The 26,241-nt window shown below is 44.6% G+C and overlaps 2 protein-coding genes and 1 long non-coding RNA gene across 3 annotated transcripts; 1 reads left to right on the forward strand and 2 right to left on the reverse strand.

Annotated features, from left to right (window-relative positions):
- The first annotated feature begins 1,586 nt into the window (after nucleotides 1–1,586).
- LOC146045689 (uncharacterized) lies at nucleotides 1,587–2,179 on the forward strand. The gene is made up of 3 exons (XR_014465562.1): nucleotides 1,587–1,674; nucleotides 1,765–1,842; nucleotides 1,986–2,179. It is a non-coding gene; the product is annotated as an uncharacterized LOC146045689 (long non-coding RNA).
- Nucleotides 2,180–4,104: 1,925 nt separating this feature from the next.
- LOC146045118 (general transcription factor II-I repeat domain-containing protein 2B-like) lies at nucleotides 4,105–5,670 on the reverse strand. The gene has a single exon (XM_083163794.1). It carries the CDS (start codon nucleotides 5,668–5,670, stop codon nucleotides 4,105–4,107), a length of 1,566 nt encoding a protein of 521 aa, XP_083019920.1.
- Nucleotides 5,671–13,738: 8,068 nt separating this feature from the next.
- Nucleotides 13,739–25,755, reverse strand: PTPMT1 (protein tyrosine phosphatase mitochondrial 1). Its single transcript, XM_083164362.1, has 4 exons — nucleotides 25,522–25,755; nucleotides 23,795–23,875; nucleotides 20,761–20,952; nucleotides 13,739–16,988 (listed from the first exon to the last, which is right to left on the reverse strand). The coding sequence occupies exons 1-4, from the start codon at nucleotides 25,672–25,674 to the stop codon at nucleotides 16,845–16,847; spliced, it is 570 nt and encodes a 189-aa protein (XP_083020488.1). The 5' UTR covers nucleotides 25,675–25,755; the 3' UTR covers nucleotides 13,739–16,844.
- Between the last annotated feature and the right edge of the window lie 486 nt (nucleotides 25,756–26,241).

Below are 26,241 nucleotides of genomic sequence, written 5' to 3' on the forward strand. Positions count from 1 at the left end.
ATATATTTCACCTCCACTAAATATTAGTGTCCATTAAAATCATTTACCCCATAAATAATAATCACCCACTATATTAATAAAATTATTATTAAATAATAAATAATAACCACCCACCTATACTAATTAAATTATTATTAATTTTCTTAATTTATCCATTATAGATTAGGTAATTGAATAATTAATTATTTTCATTTCTTATATTCTATTATTTTAACTATTATTAATATTATTTTTCACATAGTTCACTACACTACTTAGATTTTTCGAATTAATACATAATATAATGTTAGGTCTAAAATATATTGAACCCCTACTATTTAATGATCATTCTACTCACTTTAGTTATTAATTAATTAGAGTCACCACCTCTAGACCTTACTTATTTATGGATCTGTTAGCTATATTTAATATATGAGATTCACATCTGGTATATTAGGAACGCTAGTGCGAACTACTACGCCTGCGCTGTATATATCTTTAAAGAGAATAATTTCTTGTTGTTGGAACGCAGACAACGGTAGTCTGCGTTCCACCGTGACCGGATGTGACGATACCGGCACTTCCGGGTATCGGCTAACAGGGCATGGTGCGTCTATCACCTGCGTACCTCCTTCGATACAGCGGTAATGCTGTTATCTCTTGTCCGGCCATCCGGTCCTGTCCCCTTATCGGAACGCAGACGGTAAGGTTCTGCGTTCCATTCGTCCCCTCGGCTACCACACAGTACACTTCACTTCCGCATCCGGCATTGACCGGTGGAACGCATACATGTTAATTATGCGTTCCAAAAGCGCGTTCTTATCTATTAAATTTATTCTGCTCTCATCTCAGCTCCAGTTTATTTATTTATTTATTATTACCCTTGACATCACTATAGGTCCCTGTCTATTTGGTAGGTGTATTGTGCCTGCATTATCGTTATAAAGTCTCATAGGGAGAATTCCCAAACCGGAAATAGGGTTCTAACCCTTTTCCCATAAAAAGGCTGCATATATCCACTCAGTCCATCCTGGTCTGCAGTGGAGTAAGCACCTATATTCGCTTGCTGTGGTAAGTGTTAACATTTTGAGTGTACATGTCCATTTCTGAATATGTTTCCTATGTATATTTGCTCATACTCACCCTCTGAAATTTAAACAGTTAAATGTAATTTATTATTGATGCCCGTATTATAGCATGAATTTATTATGGACTCTTTTAGCCTAGCTATAAAATCTGAAGCCTTATTATGGGAACCTATATTTTTTCATCTACTATTCCCATGGAGCATGTACTAAAGACTAATATATGTTTATTTATATGGCAGAACTTTATTGTATGGATTTTATTTGTATTTATTTATATTGTCCTGCCAGTTATTTATTTATATGGTAATACTTTATTGTTATGGATTTCATATATATTGTCCCCTTTTTTGGATGACGTTTTTACGTCTATGAATTTACATACCACCCCCCCTTTTTTATTCTTTTGTGGATGACGTTTTACGTCTATAAATTCGCATACTACCCCCCCTTTTAATTCTCCGTAAGAATTTGGAATATGCTTCTAAGGCCAATTATTTATTATTCATGGATTACTATTCTAGGATCATACTATATTTGCTTTTATCTGGCGGGCTGTGAGAGAGGAAGACATTCCCTCCAGTCTTATACCTTGGATTCCACCCCTTTGGTATGTACCTCCATACTCCGGGAACTCATGTATAAACTGGGTTGTCTCCCCCTATGTTTGGACTAACCCACTAATATTTACTATCTGTAGGTTCTATATCTCCTCTCAAGGAGCTATTTTTGGAGATTTATACCTTTTGGCGCTTATTTCCCATACCTACCAATACCGGTATGTGTTCTTTTAGTTTCATCTTCGATTGCTTGCTCCTCTATGTTGTTTCCCCCCCCCCCCCCCTTTTTTTTAAATTATTTTTTAAATTCTTTACATATAAATTATTTTTATTAATTTGATATTCAATTACATTATTGCAGATTTTAACTGTTTATGTAAAGGGATACTTCCATTTGTTCACTTCTGTCTGGATTTCTGGCCATACCAGGCCATGGTATGTACAAATCATGTGAAAGTAATGATTTAGATTTCATATTGTATTGAATGTTTGCCAACATTCCCTTCTCTGTACCACTTTTTAGCCTTTGCCCCTGATGAAGTCGTGTAGACGAAACGCGTTGGGCTTCTAATAAAGAACTACCTTTTAAAATTCGAAGTCTTCGGTGTTATTTTGAAATCTACAAACACTCCGTTTGGATATAAGTGACGGCAGGATCACACAAAGTTGGGACTCTATACCCTTACTGGCTAGGTGGTACTACTGGAAGCGCACTCTGGACAACCCCGTTTTCTTATATATATATATATATATATATATATCACGATTGGTGGTGGTACTAGCGCTGTCAACTCCTCCTAATATTTCCCTATTGATTTGTATACACTTTAAGAATGATAGTCTTTATAGAGTTCTTTCTACAATAATTCACACTTCTCCCTTATTCCAGGGCGGCTGCTCCTTCTCCAAATGGTTCTAGTTCCAATTGAACCCTTGAAATTTATCTGAAAAAGAGAGTGAGAAGGGCGCCTCCTAGTGCAGTATATAGATATATTTCTGTGAAGTAACCCTCCACCTGAGAAAATAGCACCCCCAAAATTTAAGGAGTACCGTGGGCAGTGGTATCCAACCACTGTATTTTTAGCCTGATGTATTAGTCCTCCTGCTGGCGGGAATCATCCACAAAAGGTCCTTGATCCTTGTGTCTCATTTAATATGTATATGAAAAACAAGAATATACAGGAATATATATATATATATATATATATATATATATATATATATATATATATATATATATATATGCATATAGTGTTCATTCTAGCATCCGTGATCTTAGAAAACCCTCTTCCCTGCCTGGGGTGTCACTGTCTGCTGTGGTGTTTCTAGCACAGGTCTAGTTTGCATATCAGTGCTGATATAAAAACCACACTGTGCTAGGAGGAGAATTCTGAAGAGTCAGGAGAATTAGAGGAAGATGTTAAAGCATTTAATCTTGATGTAGTGGAGAGTATGTTGAAGAATATTTACAAATCCATGAATTACCAAGAAGTGCCTAATACCACAGAAGATCCATTATTTGAAGACAGGTCCAGGAAAGGTAGAACCTTTCCAGTTCATAAAGTAGTTTGTGAGATAGCAAAGAATGGACCAACATTGATGAGGTTGGGAGGCTGGGCCAGAGTAGATAAAATGTATCCATTCGAGGATGAAGAATTCCTGAAGTGGTGTCTGGTTCCGAAAGTTGATGCAGCGGTGGCGGAATTAACTTCCAGAACGACAATGCCATTAGAAGATGGAGCAGCGTTTAAGGACGCGATGTAGGAAAATTCACTCCGAAAAATACATCTGGCATCGGCCTTGTCACTTAAGTCTAGTGTTGCTATAGCCTCGGTATTTAGAGCACTCAGACTGTGGTCTTCTGACCTACACACAGATATCAATGATAGAGTTTTGAAGCAATATCTTACCAGAAGTCTGCAAATAATGCAGAAGGCCATAGAGCAGGGGTAGGCAAGTAATTTTTGATGGAGTCCGGAAGTTTGAAATGATTTTGGTCGAGGTCCAAAAAATCACACAATCAGATCTCTCGAATGTAATTCGTTTTATTTTGGTGCAGAAACATATACTTATTACTTACTTTGTAATATACAACTGCTTAGTAACAGACTACATTCCTTAAAAACAATTTTAACAATTAAAACTTTAGTAGACATTATCTGTCCTTATGTTACACTTGAAAGTGAATCTGGTTGGCATGCAAGAGCAATCTCCTTTTATGTTGGACATAACCATGTAGCACTGCAGGTGGGGCTGATGTGACATGTGCAGAGACAGTTACATTTGGGTGAGGTGTGCCCAAACTGATATCTACACTGCAGTGTAAGAGTAATGCAGCCAGTTTTTACTCTGCACAGGGCCAAATGCCTCACCCAAATGTAACTGTATCTGCACATGTCACATCAACCCCACCTGCAGTGCTACATGGTTTGGACATTTCAGAAGGACATTGCTCTTGCAAACCAACCAGAATCACCCACTTAATGAGAGAAATTGCACTTGCGATCCTGAGCCAGTTTTTTAAAGTTTGGAATTCTTGGCGAACAACTAATACGCAGAGTGTCTTCAAGGTGGGCATCTGTTAACCTTGATCGATGTCTGTTCTTCAGAAAATTCAACTTGGAGAAAGAGGTCTCACATATGTATGTGGAACCAAACATGGAAGCTATGTTGATAGCCAGTTTTTTACAATTTACATACTTTTCAACATGCTTAGCCCAAAAATCTTCAGTGGATGCAGTATTGTACATTTTCAAGGAAACATCTTCTTGCAGGTCGATTATCTCCATTTGAAGGCTAGCTTTTGAAAGTCCGAACAACTTCTCAGCTACATCAGTCCATTCTCCCGCTGGCGAAACTTCAAAGGGAGTTTTTAAAAAATGCGTCATTTTCCCTATCTCCGCAAAGTCTTTGAATCTTGCTGCAAATTCCTTTCTAAGATCTGAGACAAAACTTGAAAATACTGCAGTGTCCATTTCAGAATCTTTTTCCCTTAATTCACGAGTAGTTGGAAAATGAATAAATTCTTCCTTTTCAATGTCTTCTTGAAATATGTCAAGCTTGCGACGGAAAGCAGAAACACTTTGTATCAGATCGCATATTAACTTTCCGTTCCCTTGCAAATCGGTATTAAGCTCATTTAAATATTTGAGAATGTCTTTCAGAAAGGACAAAGCTTGCATATTGCACTTGTTGGCTAGGAACTCCATGTACTTCCCTGCTTCTTCAGTATTCAAATTTGCCAGGAATGCCGTCACTTCGTCTTTTATGTGCCAAAACCGTTCAATAACTTGGCCTTTACTCAGCCAGCGAACATTGTTGTGTTGTAATAAATCGGAATAGGCCGAATCACATTCAGACAAGAACTCTTTGAACTGTCTGTGTTGAAGAGCAGAGCGAGATCTCATAAAATTGATCAACTTAATCAAGGTATCCATTATGTTCTTCAATGTAGCACTGAGTTTGCCACAAAGGGATGTCTGATGAATTCTGCACTGATAAGATAATATCCCAGCATTCTTATCCCTGATTCTCTTTATCAAACCCTTTTCTTTGCCTATCATGGCCGGGGCGCCATCAGTTGAAATGGACACTATTTTATCATAGCTAATTTTTGATTTAGTAATGAAATCATCAAAATGTTTGAACAAATCTTCTCCGCGAGTCTTGCCTGTAAATGGCAATATTGCTAGCAACTCATTTCTAAACAGTTTACTTTCAACATCATAAAATCGCACAAAAATGGACATTTGTTCATTGTCAACAATGTCGCAAGATTCGTCAAGTGCAATGGCGTAACAAGGTGCCTTATGTAGAAGTTCAAACACGCTGCTTTTGTTGTCTGCAGCTAAAATTTCAGTTCTTCTTGAAGATAAAGGAATGGCTTGAATAGCCGTAAGAATGTCCTTCTTTTCTTCAAAAAGTGCTGTGACCGTTTCCAACATACATTCCTTTACAATCTCTGAGTCAGAAAATGGCTTCTGGTGCTTACTAAGTGTCCAGCATATGCGCAAAGCTGCTTCTGAAGATTTTTGTTGTTCACTCATGCACCGAACTAGTATAGCCGTACTATTTTTGTAAGAAGACAGACAAGACTGCAGTTTGTCTTTACGGGCTGCACTACCAGGAGGAAACTTTTTATGAAAATCATGATGATTTGTTTTGTAGTGTCGCTTTAAGTTTCCACTTTTAATAATAGCGACCGTTTTGTTGCATATTAGGCAAACTGGTACAGCTCCAGTTCTTTCAAGCAGCGTAAAACAGTATAGTTCAGTCCACTCTGACTGAAACTTCCTGTTTTCACTGTCAACTTTTCGCTTTCTATAACAACACATGTTTATGCGCAGTACAAAGTTGGAGTACCGGTTCGTACTCACGGATTCTCCTCCACGGATTCTGCAGCGTCACAAGGTGCCTTTTGTGCCGTTCAAGCCTCTGTTACAGGATTCACCTGAGATTAAGCAAATAATACAATGTGTGACCAAAGGTATACTCTTAAGAAGTTCAGTTTGGACCAATACAGACACATGATGCAGCAGATTCCCTTGCGCTTTATGGACAGTGATAAAACAAACTGATTAGCAACAGACAGACTTGGAGGTAGTAGGACCCTGCTGCAAGCTTACAACATATGTTTATGTATTGTTGTATGCAGCTGCATTTAGGTATGAAATAAAGACATGATGCATGCCACTTCAATAAGCCAAAGTTTTTGTCTTAATTTTATACCCGAGTGCCGCCACATACAACACTACTTGAATCTGGGTTTAGCAATTTGCTAGACGCCAGGCGGAGGCACGGGGACCATTACACCAAGTTTAGAGAGTGCCAGTGATCTTAACGGTCTCTTCTCACTGAGTCAAACACATGCTCCTGGCTTTTTGCAAAACAGTGATGAGACCATGGAGCGGCAGCCTGTTGTATGTAACTATACACATATATGTATAGTTACATACACACATAATGTACAGAGATATGTGGCACAAAGAATCAGATATTGTTGCACCCTAAGGACTGTGCCACCATTAAATGTTTACTCCCAGGGTGAAATAATTATTTTCCCACACCTCTACACTGGATTGCACACCCAGAGCTCTACAGGGAATGTATCTATTTGGCAATACAGGGACAATGCTGCCAATACAGGGACAATGCTGCCAATACGGGGACAATGCTGGCAATACGGGGACAATGCTGGCAATGTAATGACAATGCTGGCAATACGGGCACAATGCTGGCAATGCAATGACAATGCTGGCAATACGGGCACAATGCTGGCAATGCAATGACAATGCTGGCAATACGGGCACAATGCTGGCAATATGGGCACAATGCTGGCAATACGGGCACAATGCTGGCAATGCAATGACAATGCTGGCAATACGGGCACAATGCTGGCAATACGGGCACAATGCTGGCAATATGGGCACAATGCTGGCAATACGGGCACAATGCTGGCAATACGGGCACAATGCTGGCAATGCAATGACAATGCTGGCAATACGGGCACAATGCTGGCAATGCAATGACAATGCTGGCAATATGGGCACAATGCTGGCAATATGGGCACAATGCTGGCAATACGGGCACAATGCTGGCAATACGGGCACAATGCTGGCAATGCAATGACAATGCTGGCAATACAGGGACAATGCTGGCAATACAAGGACAATGCTGACAATACGGGGACAATGCTGACAATACGGGGACAATGCTGACAATATGGGGACAATGCTGGCAATGCAATGACAATGCTGCCAATACAAGGACAATGCTGGCAATACGGGCACAATGCTGGCAATGCAATGACAATGCTGGCAATACGGGCACAATGCTGGCAATACGGGCACAATGCTGGCAATACAGGGACAATTCTGGCAATACGGGCACAATGCTGGCAATACAATGACAATGCTGGCAATACAGGGACAATGCTGGCAATACAGGGACAATGCTGGCAATACGGGCACAATGCTGGCAATGCAATGACAATGCTGACAATACAGGGACAATGCTGCCAATACGGGCACAATGCTGGCAATACGGGGACAATGCTGACAATACAGTCACAATGCTGCCAATACGGGCACAATGCTGCCAATACGGGCACAATGCTGGCAATACAGGGACAATGCTGGCAATACGGGCACAATGCTGCCAATACGGGCACAATGCTGGCAATGCAATGACAATGCTGGCAATACAATGACAATGCTGCCAATACGGGGACAATGCTGCCAATACGGGGACAATGCTGCCAATACGGGCACAATGCTGCCAATACGGGCACAATGCTGGCAATACGGGGACAATGCTGGCAATACGGGCACAATGCTGGCAATACGGGGACAATGCTGGCAATACGGGCACAATGCTGGCAATACAATGACAATACTGGCACAATGCTGGCAATACGGGCACAATGCTGGCAATACAATGACAATGCTGGCAATACGGGCACAATGCTGGCAATACAGGGACAATGCTGCCAATACAGGGACAATGCTGTCAATACAGGGACAATGCTGCCAATACAGGGACAATGCTGCCAATACAGGGACAATGCTGCCAATACAGGGACAATGAAGACACATTTTGCTCACCTTTTTAAAAATGCCAACTCTGCATACTGTACTTAGGGGACGGGCAGGCCTGCAACCCGCAGAGGCACTTAAAAGTGCCTCCCGGCTCCGCTGCCTGCACCCCTCTCCGGAGTCTGGACTCTCTCCAGGGACAGCCCTTGCTCGACAGCCCCTGCTCAGGTGTGGGGTGCGGCGTCAGGCAGCTCCTTTACTCAGCGGGTGGGAGGGCGGGCAGCTCCTTCACACGGCGGGCGGGCAGCTCCTTCACTCGGCGGGCAGGAGGACAGCTGGGCAGCTCCTTTACTCGGCGGGCGGGCGGCCGGGAAGCTCCTTCACTTGGCGGGAGGGAGGGAGGGCGGACGGGCTTGGCGCGTGCGGCGTCTCCCCCTGATCACGCTGGCCGCGTCTTCAGCCCCCGCCCACGTGAGGCGCCGCGATAGGACGCTCGCTCGTTAGGGGAAGGAGACGTCATGTCTCACTTCCCCTGGCATATTTACAGAAATACTGTGAGGTCCGGAGCTCTGGCTTCTGCGGTCCGGAGATGGACCGCGGTCCGCCAGTTGCCGGTCCCTGCCATAGAGTATCTGTGTGAATCATTTCTTAATGCAGTGTCCTTCTCAGCAAAGACCATGGCAGCAGGAGTCACGGCTAGGAGGGCACTCTGGCTTAAACCTTGGAGCGCTGATGCCAGCTCAAAGAATAGGTTTACGACTTTACCATTCCAAGGAAGCTTCTTGTAAAATTACACTCCATGATTCAGAGGATTTCAGGTGGAAAATCGGCCCGGTTACCCCAAGAAATATGACTCATCAGTCTTTTCGCCAGTCATTTAGAAGAGGCTCAAAGTTATGACGGTGGATCAACAGTAAAAGTAGGAGTCCATCTACTTCAGTTTGTGAAGGTCTGGAAAAGGACTATTACAGACAAGTGGGCAATCAACAGTGTAGAGAAAGGTTACCAGTTAGAGTTTTTAAAAAAAACATGGAAAGTCAGATTTCTTGAGTCCCCTGGAGAAACAGAACCTTTTCCTAAAAATTCAACAGTTACTGGAAATAGGAGCAGTGGAGTATGTTCCAGAAGATCAATTAGGTCAAGGGTTTTATTCAAACCTATTTCTTGTGGAAAAAAGCACAGGAGGTTTCAGAACCATTTTGGAACATGTATATAAAAAGAACGAAGTTCCGGATGGAAACAATAAGTTCAATTCTCACAGGTATAAAGCAGGGAGACATCTTAGCCTCCGTCGATTTAAGAGATGCTTATTACCATGTCGCAATATGTCACAAAGACAGAACATTTCTGAGATTCTCTCTTCAAGGTCTCCATTATCAATTCACCTGTCTTTCTGTTGGACTCAAAACATCTCCCAGACTGTTTACAAAGATCCTAGTAATGCTTATAGCAGAACTGAGGAAACAGGTGGTGCAAATTTGGCCCTATTTAGACGACCTGCTGCTGTCAGGAAAATTGATAGAGGAAGTTCAGCACAGTGTGGAATTCACAATAAAATTCTTTCAAGATCATGGTTGGATTATCAACCAAGAGAAAAGCCAGCTCCTACCTTCTCAAAGGATCACATTTCTAGGAGTCCTGATAGATACGAAGATGTTTTCGGTGACGTTATCAAGAGACCGGTGTCTGAAAATACAGAATCTTGTTCAAGTGCTCTTGCTACAAGGGAAATGTTCTTTGAAGTCAGGCCTTCAACTTCTGGGAATGATGGCTTCCTGCATTCATATCATCCTCTGGGCACAATGGTACATGAGGGGTCTACAGTGGCAACTCCTGCCGTATGTGAGAAACAGAAGCAGCGACAGAATACGGATTCCGTTGAATGTCAAAACAAGAGAATCCCTAAGATGGTGGAGAGATGGCTTCGGAACAAGATTTTCCAGCCTAGCAAACCCAGAGTTCCTCGTGCTTACAACAGACGTGAGTCTACAAGGTTGGGGTGCACATCTGGAAAACAGATTCAGTGCAAGGAACCTGATCCTGGGAAGAGAGCACAAAGTCATCAAATGTAAGGGAATTACAAGCTGCTACAATATGCTGTCTGAAAAACAGAATTCAGAACTCCAACCTGAGATAAAAGAACCATATTTGGTAATTTTCCCAGATAGAGTACTAAAAACTCACCCAGACTTTCTGCCTAGTCATATCAGCATTCCATCTTAATCAGGAAATCTCTTTACCGAGTTTTTTTCCGGATCCAGTAGATGAGGAACAATGAGCATGGCACATGTTGGACCTGGTACGGGCAATTTCCACATACATTGACCGAACCAAAGGCTTGAGAAAGACAGATCATCTGTTTGTTATTCCTGAAGGGCCAAGGAAGGGGGTGGCCCCAACAAAACAAACCATTTCACGATGGATTCGAGAGGTGATTGATTTTACCTACAAGCAGGAAGGCAAAGTAGCACCTCCAGTGATTTTAAGGCACATTCAACCCGGGCAGTGTCCACATCTTGGGCTAGAAGGGTCAAAGCGTCTGTGATGGAAATTTGTCAAGCAGCAACGTGGTCATCAGTCCATACTTTTACTAACCATTATGCCTTAAATGTCTTGACCGCCCACTTTGGGAGTCATGTGTTGCAAGAGGCGTTATCAATAAGATAATCATCTCTGGAAATAAACTTGATATATTTTGCATTCGCTATGGCTCCCTCCCTATTTTGTTCAGCTTGGGTATGTCCCACTGTCATGGCTGCCATGGGGATCGTAGAAGAAATATGTGAAATATACTCACCGATAATTCCTTTTCTTCCTAGAGATCCCATGGCAGCCATTTGTTCCCCTCCCTTGTGTTATACATCACTTTTTTTCAGTGACCTTATTATGGAGACACTCAAAAGACACAGGTAGAACAGAGGAGCAAGCTATTATACCCAAGATGGGTGGTCCCTGAAAAAAAGTCCTGTCTAAACTAGTAGGAGGAGGGGAATATCCCACTGTCATGGCTGTCATGGGATCTCTAGGAAGAAAAGGAATTATCGGTGAGTATAATTCACATATTTCCGCGGTACAATACCATCCACAGCCAGAAGGGTCACACGTGGGGGTAGGGGCAGTTGGAAGTGCTGAGCTAAGAACATGCACAAACAACACTTGGTGCGGCTTACTTTAGTGGTGGAACTACTCCAGAGTCCACAGGACCTAGGATCAAGTCCTGTGAGGTCCTTGTGGCATTGCTCACCACTCTTCCCAGTCAGTTTCTAGATGCTATTAGGTCCAGGTTTCCCATGGAACAAAGGGCCTTATTTTGGTTCATTCTTTCTGACAAAATCCTTCTTAGATGGGCAAAACCATGTGCACTGCAGGTGGGGCAGATGTAACATGTGCAGAGATAATTAGATTTGGGTGGGGTTTTACTTCAAAGTGAGATCTATATTGCAGTGCAAAAATAAAGCAGTCAGTATTTTCCCTGCACAGAAAAAAAATTACTCACCCAAATCTAATTCTCTCTGCACATGTTACATCTGCCCCCCCTGCAGTGCACATGGTTTTGTCCATCTAAGAAGGATTTTGTCAGAAAGAATGAACCAAAATAAGGCCCTCAGACTGAAAGTCTGCCAGATCAGAAGGATCAGTAACACCGGCAGAATCCCACGTCTATTGGTAATCCCTTCCAAGAATTTCTGTGTCTCTTCTAATTGTGAGAGACCAGAACTGTTTATGCTGGACTGTTACCAGCGGAGCACCCCAAAAACAGACTATGAATGAGCAATAAATACAGTTAACTTTATTTACATTTTGTTAATAGGAAACGTTTGGCTTAGGGGTTCCATGATACTCTAGGGCGCCAGGATTCAAAAACATTTGGGAACCACTACCCTTGTGTATGGGCACCCTAAAGCTGGTATGATATTTCGGTAAACATTTAATACCATGGTTGATACCACCAGATGGCACTCAGGAGCAGAGATGCTGGAACTGCATTTCCAAAACTGGTACAAAAATGTGTCAAGATTATTATTATCAAGTTATGGTATAAATTGGGTTGACAATGTCTAGGTCTATGCACAAGTTCGATATAGATAAAAGGTCGATATGGGATCGTCAACACGTAGAAAGGTCCGTATGAGTTTTTCGTGAATTTGTTTTATGTCAATTTGTAGATTTCATCACGTGGACACTAAATTAGTGACCGTGTCCCCTTGCATGGTCTTACTTCGCTCGGCATGCTTCCCGTTCTTGTTTCTTTTAATAAATGATGTTGTACGTAAGGGATTCTGCTTAGCTGGATACATGATCTTACGTGTGGAAAACAGAGAAGAGGCCTCAATATTTCATACTGTTCTGTTACGGCTTGGCTCCTGACATGTGAGACTTGTGTAATCACCCAGAAGAAAGCAAGTGGTTCTCAGCAAAACCTTATTGGGTATTGCGTGTGTATAATCTTTCAGGCGAATCTCAAGAACCGCTGTACTGATTTTGATGTGGATTTCACTACTTTATAGGGCATTTGTCAATGAAGGTTTAGCAGATTGAAACATTAATCTATACCAAAAGGGAGCTGAGCAATGAAAAGTGACAATTTCAGCAAGAGAATGGTAGTGCTCTACAGTGCATACAGTGGTCAAGAGAGGTAGTGCCGAAGCTGTGCTCTCAGAGAAGACTTCAGGAATTCATCACAGCTCACCCGTCACCGCCCCCATATCTTCGGTGATTGTTCGGCAGATGTAGGGCCCTCAATAAGTTTGTCTGTTGGCATATTTATGAAGATCTATTTGTATTGAGAGTATCTGCTACAAGTATTCTTGTTGTAGCCAAGTGAATGAGATATTTCAGTGTGATTGCACTGAAAGTTCTGATCCAGCTTCTCTACACCTAGTATATGGAGCATCTGCAGGCAGTAGTAATCCCGGTATGGAGCTGTTCTACATTAATGTATATATTTAGCATGGATCCAATTGGCCATGAAACCTTAATTCCTATTCCAAATCTGATAAGCCTATAGGCCCCAATACACTTATTCAATTCGGCCTCTTTCCACCCGGTTCCGAAGGATTGAGCAGAGCAATCAGGTGAAAAGTGTCCAAATCAGAGGTGTTTGACATCCGATCCGATGTGCGGTCCCATGCGACCTCAGATTCCTGGCAGCGGGGAACGGGATCGCATTCGATATATGTAGTTTAGGACATGGGGGCCTTTACAAAGGAAAGGGAACTAAAGGTGAGTAGTTTGGGACCCTGTCCATGGATGGGGTGTTTGGTGAATGGAGCCTGTGAATTGTCAGCCTGGTGCTAAGGTTAAATTCTGTGGAGTCATCGTCATAAGATTTGTTGGTTAGCGTTTGATGGATCTAGATTTTCTATGTCATTTGGTATCGTAAACCCCTGACGATGGAGACGGGGTCAAATTCAGGTCTGTACAAACAGTTCTTGAAGAAGACATCCCTGTTTGGTTGCTATGCTGTATATTGTTTATATGGACACTAGGTGGCAGTATGTCCCGAAAAAACTGGAGATCCTCTATATATAGATTCATTTTAATTATATGGTTCTTCTTGTGAAGCAATTTATTATAATTATTTAATTATACTTTATTTATATGGCATCACAAGGGGTCCACAATGGCTTACAATTACATAAACAGGAATAGTATAAACAAAAAGTTACTTACAGTACGGAACATTGCAGAACATAGACAAGGTTTGTAAACATTGCTGCATCAGAGGTTATGAGGCCCAAATTCACAACGGGACGGTCTTACCCAAAGGTTTAGCGGTGACATTGGCAGCGATGAAACTAATGTATACGTGGACCCTGCCCAGGAGAGCTGATTAATGCGGTTTCAGGCTGGGAGACAGATAGAGAGTGCTGACTGGCCGCTCTGTGTGTGTGTGTGTGTGTGTGTGTGTGTGTGTGTGTGTGTGTGTGTGTGTCACAATCAGTGCGGCTGGACAGAATTCTCTACCTGCCTCGCAAAAGAAGCTCTGGAGGTTCCAGCCAATCCAATCTCAAAGGCCCCTAAAATAGTTGGGCCCTGGGCAGCAGTACAGTGTGTCTCTATGTTAAGATAGCAGACTTCCTCTCTGTCCCGGTGCATTTAAGGAAATTATGGCTTAAACTTTGGTAAATGGCTGTTCCTATGCAATTTATTGCCTAGCAAAGCTAATCATTCATCTGCAGAAGAACACAAAAAGTTCACAAAAGACCAAATTACTGAAATTCAGCTACATGCTGGACATAACAAAATCTAATGCCGTGTTATGTTTATAGTTCTGTAAAGCGAAACCTCTGTAGTTTGTTCATGATTAGTGTAAGGTGTCTTGAGCCCTTTTGGAGAAACGTGCCAAATAAATAACGTATTTATGTAGCGTATGAGGGCGGATGCTTGGACAGAAGGGTTGTTGTGGGTGGAGCACTTGGATAGAAGACATGCAGGGGATGAGGGCACATACCTGTACATGAACAGAAGGTGAGTGAAGAACTGACTGGACAGAAGACGTGCAGGGGATGAGGGCACATGCTTGAACAGGAGTTGTGCAGTGGATGGAGAACTTGATTGGACGGGGATAAGGGCACATCCTTGGACAGGAGACGTGCTATGGGTGGAGCACTTGATTGGACAGAAGACGTGCAGGGGATGAGGGCACATGCTTGGACAGGAGGCGTGTTATGGGTGGAGCACTTGATTGGACAGAAGACGTGCAGGGGGTGAGGGCACATGCTTGGACAGGAGGCGTGCTATGGGTGGAGCACTTGATTGGACAGAAGATGTGTAGGGATGAGAGCACATCCTTGGACAGGAGGCGTGCTATGGGTGGAGCACTTGATTGGACAGAAGATGTGTAGGGGATGAGGGCACATGCTTGGACAGGAGGCGTGCTATGGGTGGAGCACTTGATTGGACAGAAGACGTGCAGGGGATGAGGGCACATGCTTGGACAGGAGGCGTGCTATGGGTGGAGCACTTGATTGGACAGAAGACGTGCAGGGGATGAGGGCACATGCTTGGACAGGAGACGTGCTATGGGTGGAGCACTTGATTGGACAGAAGACATGCAGGGGGTGAGGGCACATGCTTGGCCAGGAGGTGTGCTTTGGATGGAGACATTGATTGGACAGAAGATGTGTAGGGGATGAGGGCACATGCTTGGACAGGAGGTGTGCTTTGGATGAAGACCTTGATTGGACAGAAGACATGCAGGGGATGAGGGCACATGCTTGGACAGGAGGTGTGCTTTGGATGGAGACATTGATTGGACAGAAGACGTGCAGGGGATGAGGGCACATGCTTGGCCAGGAGGTGTGCTTTGGATGGAGACATTGATTGGACAGAAGACGTGCAGGGGATGAGGGCACATGCTTGGCCAGGAGGTGTGCTTTGGATGGAGACCTTGATTGGACAGAAGACATGCAGGGGATGAGGGCACATGCTTGGCCAGGAGGTGTGCTATGGCTGGAGCACTTGATTGGACAGAAGACGTGCAGGGGATGAGGGCACATGCTTGGCTAGGAGGTGTGCTTTGGATGGAGACCTTGATTGGACAGAAGACGTGCAGGGGGTGAGGGCACATGCTTGGCCAGGAGGTGTGCTTTGGATGGAGACATTGATTGGACAGAACACATGCAGGGGATGAGGGCACATGCTTGGCCAGATGTGCTGTGGGAGAAACACTTGACTGGACAAAAGGAGTGCATGGGGATTGGGCATCTGATAAAACAGGAGGAGTGCAGTGGATAAGGGGCATATAGGGCACATCATTGGTCAGAATGCAGGTAGAGCAGGGGGGCACGTGAAAGGCCAGGAGGCAAGCAATAGTAGGAGGATGAAGCACATGACCTGATAGAAGGCAGGTAGAGGAGGCGGCACATGACTGATCTGGTGCCACAGCCATACAGCCTCATTTGTAATCAGGCCATACACCCCCACCCAACCTGACTGATCACTACAATGGGTACAATTATCTGCTCTTCAGGGACCTACAGTCCGAAAGGTAATGTTTTGGGATCACAGTAGAGTGAATGTTGAATTATTAGCAATAACTGCCCCATAAAATGCTCCAAATCCCTTTGAAAGCAAAACAATGGATAAAAACCATGCCCTCTCCAGTGTCACCAGCTAATGCCGCAGCTCGGTACCTCCCCACTCCTCTGTAATACTCCCATTTAGCCTTTCACTAAGTGCACTGGTGTCCAATGAGAGGCCTCCTCTTGTATACAACGGCACCTCCCGATGTAGTTAGTTGTCCTATGGAATGCATTGAAACAATGGAGCGATTCAGTTATGGGGAAGAGAGTTATTCAACAGCCGGACCTACACATAATGGGCTTTAGTGTGTCCGTGTTTCAGGGTTCTCTACGCACAAATATCGCACATCATACGTGTGTGTGTGTGTGTGCTGCAAATGTGAGCATACAATATCTCTACAAATAAAGAAGCTACTAGACTGACTTAGTGCCAGATTATATTTATAAAATGTCCTCTACAATAAGGACACAATGAGCGCACACCGTGCTAGACTAAACATTCATTCCTCCAATAGACGGTGACAGGAATAACACAGCAGCAGTAGACAATCTTGAGGCCTGAGCTGTAGAATGGAGTTCGCCACAACGGCACAAGAGGCATCTGACGTAGAACGTTTCTTGCTGGACGTAGAACAGAAGTACAAGTAATCCCCCTTCATGTCAGCCTCCGCTGCCCAGCGATTCCGGATTAGTAACCAATAGATAGAACTTCTCCAGCATTTGTTGCTGGCTGCTGCGGATCAGGATATGTGGCCGGATATCCGCTATGTAACTAGTGGCAACGTCGGGTTTCCATTTATGTCTCTGCACAAAGAAAAAAGAAAAACCTTGTGTAAGTTCTTTAGGACACGGTTCTGGGGCCATTGCTCCATGACGTCTATCAGGGACTTAGCAAACGTACAGGTAATCATTCCTTCCTGGACAACTACCCAAAGATACTGTAGATCACTGGTGCTCAAAGTCAGTCCTCAGGACCCCACACAGTGCATGTTTTGCGGGTCTCCTCACAGAATGAAGTAACATAATTAGCACCACCTGTGGATCTTTTAAAATGTGGCAGTTGGTAATGAGGGCACCTGTGCACCTGCCGGGTGACCTTAAAAACGTGAACTGTGAGGGGTCCTGAGGACCGAGTCTTAGAAACACTGCGTTAAAAAACTAGGAGCACCTAGTGCCGTGGGTCAACACACTGGGCGGTATCAGTAAACTATATAATTCAGTGACGTCACCGCTGCTTGCTTACATCCTTCCATCAAGCCACCTCCCACTTGCTTGCACCTCATGTCATCTGTCGGTCACTCCTTCCCTCTAGACTGTAAGCTCCTCTGAGCAGGGCCCTTTTCCCTCCTGTTGCCAAAACCCTCTTCTCACACTTCACTTCCAGCTCTCACCTACTCAGCGACCACCTTTGCCCGCATACTCTTCAGATGGTTACGGCGCATCTCTATCCATGACCGCCAGCCCCCAATACTACGCTGATTACTTTCTCACTACTTACATCTAAGAGGGAGTGAGTTTTCCTTGAAGAAGAGGGAATGATACACTGGGGCAGATGTATTAAGCCTTAACAAGAGATAAATCCAAGGGTGATAAGGAGAGATAAACGTCCAGCCAATCACCTGCTAACTGCCATGTTACAGGCTTTGTGTGTGAAAGAAGTCAGTAAGGAGCTGATTGGCTGGAAGGAGCTGCGGCATGAACTGGAAGCCGCGGGACGTAGGTACAGGAGCCGGGTGGTCCGGCATGAAGGTACGGCCGGAGCCAGAAGAGGTGGTGGCTCCTGTTAACTCTGCCGCTGGGGAGTGTGGAAGCTGCTCTTCATGCTACCGGCGCACCCTAGTGTGACAGGCAGCAGCGTAAGCAGTGCACGAGAGCCCCTCCCTGCACTGCCGACCTAATTGTGCAGGCAGCGCCGGCGGCAGCTGTAATTAAAAATTAAATGAATTAAATATAAAACTTGGCTGCCCTCTCTATTTCACTGACGATTTGCGCTCACACGGGAGCACGCATCGGCAGCGCATCAGGCTCGCAAGCCCTAAAAAAGCATGCGATATGGCTTCTGATGTTCAATATATCGGCATCATAGGAAGCCATGACGCTTGGTGTGTACACACTGGGCTTTATTCTGCTTGGTACGGTGGGACCGTATACGGGTGGATCGGGTTTTTTTTTTCCATCTGCGCATGCGTAGCTTTCGCTATGCGCAAGTGCGGCGACCTCACACCGCTCAGCGACGGGTCTCTCAGTGCGAAAAAACCTGTCCGCAAGAGTACGGTCATTGTGGGCGGCATGGGGGCATTGTTGTGGGAGCGGCCGGAATAATGAGGAAAACTGGGCGTAAACATGGGCGTACACAAAAAATATACGGTGCTGCAACCGCTCGATCGGCGAACACACCGCGCATTTTGGGCCAAAAACAGGCGGACGCCAAAGATAGCTCCAGGCCACCCCTAGAGATACCGTATAAGAGCGGACGCCTGGGTCTGCTAATTAACGCTGATTACTACACCTGAATTTAATAAGCAATGCTGCAGCCTATTAAGTGAAAACCATGATTTCACTACCTGCAAGCCACACACAGCCCTCAAACACATTGGAAGCATATATTTCTACACTTCTCTACATGTAAAGGTTGGTTTCATTTTAGGTAAGATTCATTCTAAGACCTGCTTATATATGTCAAGGTAGTTATTAAAAAGCAGGACACTCAATTCAGAGAAGTCGACGTGTCAACTTTTTCACTGTAACACCAACATAACTTTATTTAAAAGTAAAACCAATGTGGGGACACATAGATAGTGATTAAAATGTAATGAGGGTTAAAATGTTGTTTTATTAGGGTGTTTATTAAGGTAGACAATTGAGTTATTAGTAAACAATTATTGAATGACAATTAGAATAATTAATTAAATGTCTTAATTATAGTTGAAAAGGAAGATTTGCAGTGCCATATATGCGAAGGGTATGCCAGCGTGCACGGACGTACGCTCACTCTCACGATCGGTGACACACGCTGAGTTTTCCATTGAAAAAAGGCGAGACCCGTCCGTGCACTGTGGCGTACGCTCCGATATACGGAAGATGTCGGTGTGAAAACGGACGAGACCCATCCGTATACGGTGGCGTACGCTCTGTTGTACGCCAGTTAACGGTGTCTAAGAGGAGACCCATCCGTATACGGTGGCGTACGCTAAAGTGTACACCACTCCCCATTGTCGGTGTTTGTGCCCGTCCGTATGCGGATGTTTTGTGGGCGGACTTACGCTCACCGTCCACGTACGGGAAACGGACCTACGTCCGTTGCACTGCACCAACCAGAATAAGGCCCACTATAACATATACTTCCAGACCTCAACGCATTTGTAGTCATTTTTCCCGCTGTTCAGGACCCTGCAGCCCGGCCGATGAAACCAAGTTGAATACAAAACAAATACAAGGTCACATTCCACTATAGGACACACTTCGGAATGTTATTAGAAAGTCTTACAACAAAGTAACGTATTTTAGGCTAGATGGCTTTTTATGACTATTTTTAGGTTTATGGAGTGATATTAATGTTTTAGACAAAAGTGGGTGGATTATTGAAGCGCACAATAAAAGGGAATGACAATCATTAGGTTCCGGAGAAGGAAAGCTGAACAGAGAATACAATATGTTTCTCTAATGTGCAGAATTTGGCAGCAGTCATCCATTAGAGCCAATGAAGGTAACGTCTGAAAAATGCACTTGGATAAAATCTAATCTAGCCAGAAAGGCAGACAAGGGAGCCCTAGGGTAAGAAGCCGTGCGCTGGAAGAGACGACACTCAATTAACAACTACATCACTGAAGTAGTCATTCCCATCCCCCTCCTTCCAGCATCCAATTCCGTTGCTTCCATTCACAACTTGTTCAAGCCCTCAAGTGGCCTACACACGGTTAGACTGCTGAGCGATCTCTGCAATGTACAGTGATGTGTCAGCGCTGAGTGATCTGTCAGGGCCAGTGTTCTCCGGTGAGACCACAGGCCCTGACCGGCGATTAAGTAGATTTATCCAGCGTGTACACAAGACCCTCATTCTGACGGCGCCCTCCACCGGCTCCCTCATAGCCCCCACTCGCCCTGCCCGTCTCCCTGAAGTGGAGACGGGCAGGGAATACATTCCCCGCCACCGTGCTGATAGGACGCTGGCATGTCTGGCAATTCCCTCAGCTGGCTGAGAGGCGCTTCATCTGTACAAAGCAGAGCTATTTATTTTCATAGCCCTTGGATACCTCAAAAGCAAACTCTGCTCTGAACTTTGGATACAGCCACAGAGCTTATAGAGAAGTAAACAGTAAATTACGGATGTGTGCACGCTTGTACCTGCCGTTCCTGCAATTATTACTTAATCAATTGCTTCTCCTGTCATTATTACAGAGGCTTTTAGATTTACACAGCGGAGGTATTTATTTTCATAGCCCTTGGATACAACAATAGTGAACTCCAGTCAGAACATTGGATACGCCCAGAGAGGAGGTTAGAGAGAAAACTAGTGATGTATTCAGTAACAGCCAAGCTAATAAATCATACAGGCAACATGGTTCATGGATCTCACCTCAATTAAATAGGCAGCTACCATTGTAGCGCTGCGGGAGCGTCCAGCCTTGCAGTGAATGTAAACGCTGTTGCCCTTTTCTCGGTGCTTGTGAACAAACTCGACCCCTTTCTGTAAATGCTCCAGGGTAGGGACGCCGGTGAAATCAACCGTGCTCAGTCGAAGCTGTTCCACACCCAAAGCTTCCCACTGCTGCGGAAAGACCAGAGAATCCAAGTAGCTGGGACACATTGAACAATAGACGGAGCGATACGCAGATACAGTTTAAAGGACACATCCACTACATGGAGGATTTGAAAGTTAATATACCCCCCCCCCCCCCCCCCCCCAGTCATTTGGGCTTGGATCTGCTTACAGCATCATGTAACCCTGTAAGCTATTAATAGGGAAGATATGACAGAAGGACCGGCTCGGACTGACCAATAAGGGGGCTGTAATGAATGAGAAGGGCTGGTGTCAGCAGTGATCCTAGCAGCGTGGAGTTATTAGTGACCACTGATGGCTGAGCACACTGCCAGCAGGTTACAGAGTAGTGTGTGGTCACTCGCAGACATCTCTGCGGCAGTGGTGGTAGGGGGCCTCAATGAAGAGAACATAAGTGATCTCCACAACAATGGTGAATTTGTATTGGAACTAATATTGTGGTGGGAATCAGATGGCTACAACATTGCTGAAGTAACTATGCCATTAGGCTACATGATGGAACACTGGTTAGTACTGGAGTCTGTACCAGAAACACATCTGTGTGCAGTTTGTATGTTCTCATTGAGTTTGCTCTACTCGTCCCCAGCAATCGCCTTTCTACCCTGATTCTCTTTTACACTGTTCCCCTACAGCTGTGATCCACTTCCCCCAGATGTTTCTCTCTCAACTGAATTAACTAAAATATTTTATCTTAAAAAAAGAGTTAAGGTGGGTACACACGGAACGATGTCGGAAGTGTTCAGACATCGTTAACAAGTGTATCAAATCGTTCATCGTGCGTACACACGGAACGATTTGATACACTTGACAAAAGATTTGTCTACGATATTCCTGCATGCAGAATCATCGTTAATGATGTACGGAACAATTTGAACGATTGGTCGTTCCCATCGATCGGGAACGCCCACATCTGGCTTCAAATCTATCCGTGTATACCCAGCTTAAGCTTTCAACATATACACACACACAGGCCATAATTAGTGTCTTACATTGCAAGATATTGTAGGACAAGTACATGACTGCCTCATCGGTCATAAGGGTGGCAGAAACCAAGGGTTAGATGCCTTTTTAAAGGAGTATAGAGTAGATCAGGGGTTCTCAAACTCGGTCCTCAGGACCCCACACCGTTCACGGTTCTCAGGTCTCCTGGCAGGTGCATTCATTACTCATTGACACATTTTACAAGATCCACAGGTGGAGCTAATTATTTCACTTGATTTTCTGTGAGGAGACCAGCAAAACATGCACTGTGTGGGGTTCTGAGGACCGAGTTTGAGACCCTGTGGAGTAGATGATCGTATAAGTAAAGGAAGGGAAAGCACATGGTGGATGAGGGCCCTGCTCGTGAGAGCTTACATTTTAATGGGGTGGGGAAGACAGACTGGCGACAAAGGCAGTAATCATGGAACAGTGGGTTAGTATGAGAGCTGAATGGCTTTGATGAAGAAGTGGATCAAGATAGGATATTTTAAGAGAGGTGGAGAGTCTGATAGCGTGAGGAAGAGAGTTCCAGAGGTAAGGAGCAGCACATGGAAAATCTTGGAGGTGGGATGAAGGTTTCAAGAGAGGCGATTTGTGGAGCGAAGAGGGCGGGTGGGAGTGTGAAGGAAGATCAGGTCAGAGATATAAATGGGAGAGGAGTGGGAGAGAGCTTTGTAAGGGAGTGTGAGAAGCTTGAAATTGGTTCTGAAGGGGATGGCTACAGCCAGTGTAGGTGTAGGAGAGGGGAGGCAGATGTAGTATGAAGTAGGAATACGCAGAAGCAGAGAGGTATTGGTGAAGGCAGGAGGGAAGGGAAGGCAGGAGGAGAGCCATTACTTCATTTCCAGATACAGGGGAGAAATCACAGTTTGTAAGATGGGTGGAGAGGGGTAAGCTGGGGTAAGTCTCTGACAGCAGCACTGTAGTATGAGAGCGTGATTTCTCCACTGCTCCTTGGCAGTTTGTGACTAGTTCTGCAGGTATCTGATACATTGGAAGTGCAGAGTTGAGGTGTAGATCTGCGAGGGTGAGGAGTGATTGCTGGAGTTACAGAGTCAAGGGCAGAAGTAAGGGAGGCATTGTATAGGGAAGTGGCTTGTTTCGGGCAAAGAAAGAGAGAATAGGTGAGAGTTGTACATGGTGCTGATAGGTTCAATTTTACGCTTACTGATGGTAACCATGGGAGGCAGCGGTGGGGAAGAGGAGAGGGATGAGATATAAGAGAAGAGGTGATGTCAGAGAGGGGAACAGGGAACTTGTGTCATCAGTAATATTACAATGGTGAGTGAAGACCAGATTAATGGGAGAGATCAAACGCTGGTGTGAAAGTAAGGAGTTTAGAGGCAGAGGATTCAGGATGAGGAGGGGGAAGTTCTGAAGACAGCAAGTAAGGGAGACAGAAAATAAATTGGTCTAGGAATATAGGGGTAGATGTATGAAGCAGTGATAAGGGAGAAGTGAGCCAGAGGAGGAGTGGCCTGTGGCAACCAATCAGCACTGAAGTAACATATATAATTTGCATAATATAAAATTATACAGAGCAGCTGATTGGTTGCACATTTCTCCTCCCTTATCACTTCTTCATACATCTACCCCATAGTGAGAGGACCATGAGGTCAAGGTGAACAGCATGTACCCCAAATGTAAAGAATGGTTCTGGGGGTATGAATTGGTTGGAGTAGTCGGAAGATAGAAGGACCCCAACACCACCACCATGGTGACCACCAGGCTAGCAGGTTACTACAATTACGAGTGCGATTACCTTTATTGTGTAACACTAATGCTAGCGCAGCAATTAAACATTTATCTGTACATTATCTTTGTGTGTGTGTGATGGAGGACTTCCAACCTGAGAATTGTGGCACAAATGTCTGGTCTCATATTCTTCGTTCATAGTGATGACCCCATGGATGTTCTCCTCTTTAATTAGCTGCGGGAAACACAACAATGTGCATCAGAGGTCATTCCTATTGGACAATATTCACCGTACAGACTTGAGAAACGATAGCAGCATACACGCAATGACTAAGTAGGAATCTCAGGAACACTCAATGAAGATGTAGGACTTACTAACTGCATCAGGTCATGTATTCAAAAACAAGGCCCGGGGATGATGTGCTAGTCTGGTCCATTCGCAGAGAGACGACAGAACTTTTCTTTTGATTAGAGGATATTGCAAGTACAACTAAATCATAGGGGGTAATTCAAAACAGATCGCAGCGGCCATGAATTCGCAGTGGCTAGCAATCAGTTAAGACGCTGCCTGGTTAGCGAGGGACGCTGTGCGAATAGATGTGTAACACTCCCACTAAGCGTTCGGTTACCGCGCCCGGACGCCTACTTCCTGTCAATCACCTTACAAACACCCAGCGATCAAACAAAAAAAGTAGCAGTTCATCGCTGCCAAGGATTGCGGCCCAGACAGATACATTCGATAGGTAATAGCCCGCCACGTGATCAGGGCCGTGCGCTCTCTCTCTCTCTCTCAGACAGGTCAGGGTAGTCATCTGTGGGCTGCTTGGGCAATTTTTGTTTTATTTATTTCTGTTGAAGACAAAGGTTTTTTTTTCCCTGTAGGGACAATGGCCCTTATTCAGATCTGATTGCAGTACAAGTTTGTTCTCAAAATGGGCAAAACCATGTGCACTGCAGGTGGGGCAGATGTAACATGTGCAGAGAGAGTTAGATTTGTGCGAGTTATTTTGTTTCTGTGCAGGGTAAATACTGGCTGCATTATTTTTACACTGCAATTTAGATTTCAGTTTAAAAACACACCCCACCCAAACCTAACTCTCTCTATACATGTTACATCTGTCCCACCTGCAGTGCAGCATGGTTTTGCCCATTTTGAGAACAAATTTGTACTGCGACCAGATCTGAATAAGGGCCAATGTTTGCGTGCTTTTTTTTCCCATGTGGTGGCCATTGTGTACTTTTGGCAGCACAGTAAGTATTATCATCAGATATAACTGCCAACATCCATCTTTTCATTGTCTGTCAGACTTCGGTCTTATAGGGCCTACACACATACAGATGTGTGAGGGCTTTCTAGCTATGCTAGGTTGGCTGAGCACCCAGCGCCGACAGCCCACACATAGCGCAAGCGGTCATCGATGTGTGCTGCGTGAGCGGACAGTGCCAGTGTTCTCCAGTGAGAGGACACGGGTGATAGACACTGTTCATTCTACCAGCGATAGCGCAACGTTGGGCCGCGCACCACTATCGTTGCCCCCTACACACACAGCGATGTAGGGTCTTTTTCTAAGCGATCTAATCAGATCGCTTAGAAAATGGATAAAAATCGCTATGTGTGTAGGCCCTATTAGGTTCAGGGACTAAAGTAAAAACATAGTATAATAATTACAGACACAGCTTATAAAAGGGCCAACTAATTAGCAATATGGAAGAGTGGAATAATTAAATTTCTTTACCTTAGCAGAGACAAATTAAATTAATGAAATGTCACCTATGGGTCATTGGAATACCTCTATGCCCAATCTCACAGCAGAGCCCACCCATAGCTAAAGTAATATCATTGTACTCATGAGACAGAACTGCGCATGCGCGGCCGCTCACCGTGTCACTCATGCCTCGGAAGGGCAACGCTCCCAGGATCACAGTGTCATCTATCCGGTCATACCACTTCCGGCTGGACACCTTCTCCATCACCACGTTATAGAGCAAGGTCGGATAAAACAAAACGCGGGTGGCTACCGACTGTAGAGACATGATTCCTGTAGGTCAATGTTATACGGCATCGGTAGCAACTGTAGACGCCATGTTTGATACTGGAATTTCCGCCCTGCTAATTGAAGCCGTCACTGTATTGTGGGCGGAAGTGGGGCGAGCGGCCGCCGCCGCCATATTGTATGAGGGCATGTGGTGGAAGGATGGATGGGGAGATAGGGATCCTTTATGATACGAATTTTGAAGAAGTATGGGTCCTTTGCAGATGCAAAAATCGTCTTTTTGACTGGGTTAATGATGCAAACAAAATGAGGGACCATACCCTCCAACATGACCCATTCCATTAGGTACAAAATGCTCTGTTCCTGGACTTCCCTGCCAGTGGCAGTTACAGAGCTTGGACTCTAGCACGGTCCAGTATTCAAAGAGGGGGGTCACATTAACTGCCAGTAAGTCCAGGACACTGATGTTTGGGGTGGCATTAGGTGTGGCTCCCCTTTTTGAATATTGGACTCTGCTGCAGGCTCACATCTGTAGCTGCCACTGGCAGGGAAGTCCAGAAACAGAGCATTTTGTACCTAATGGAATGGGTCATGTTGGAGGGTATGA

The sequence above is a fragment of the Crinia signifera genome, chromosome 11 (assembly GCF_055691185.1).
Source record: "Crinia signifera chromosome 11, ASM5569118v1, whole genome shotgun sequence".
Taxonomy (NCBI): Eukaryota; Metazoa; Chordata; class Amphibia; order Anura; family Myobatrachidae; genus Crinia; species Crinia signifera.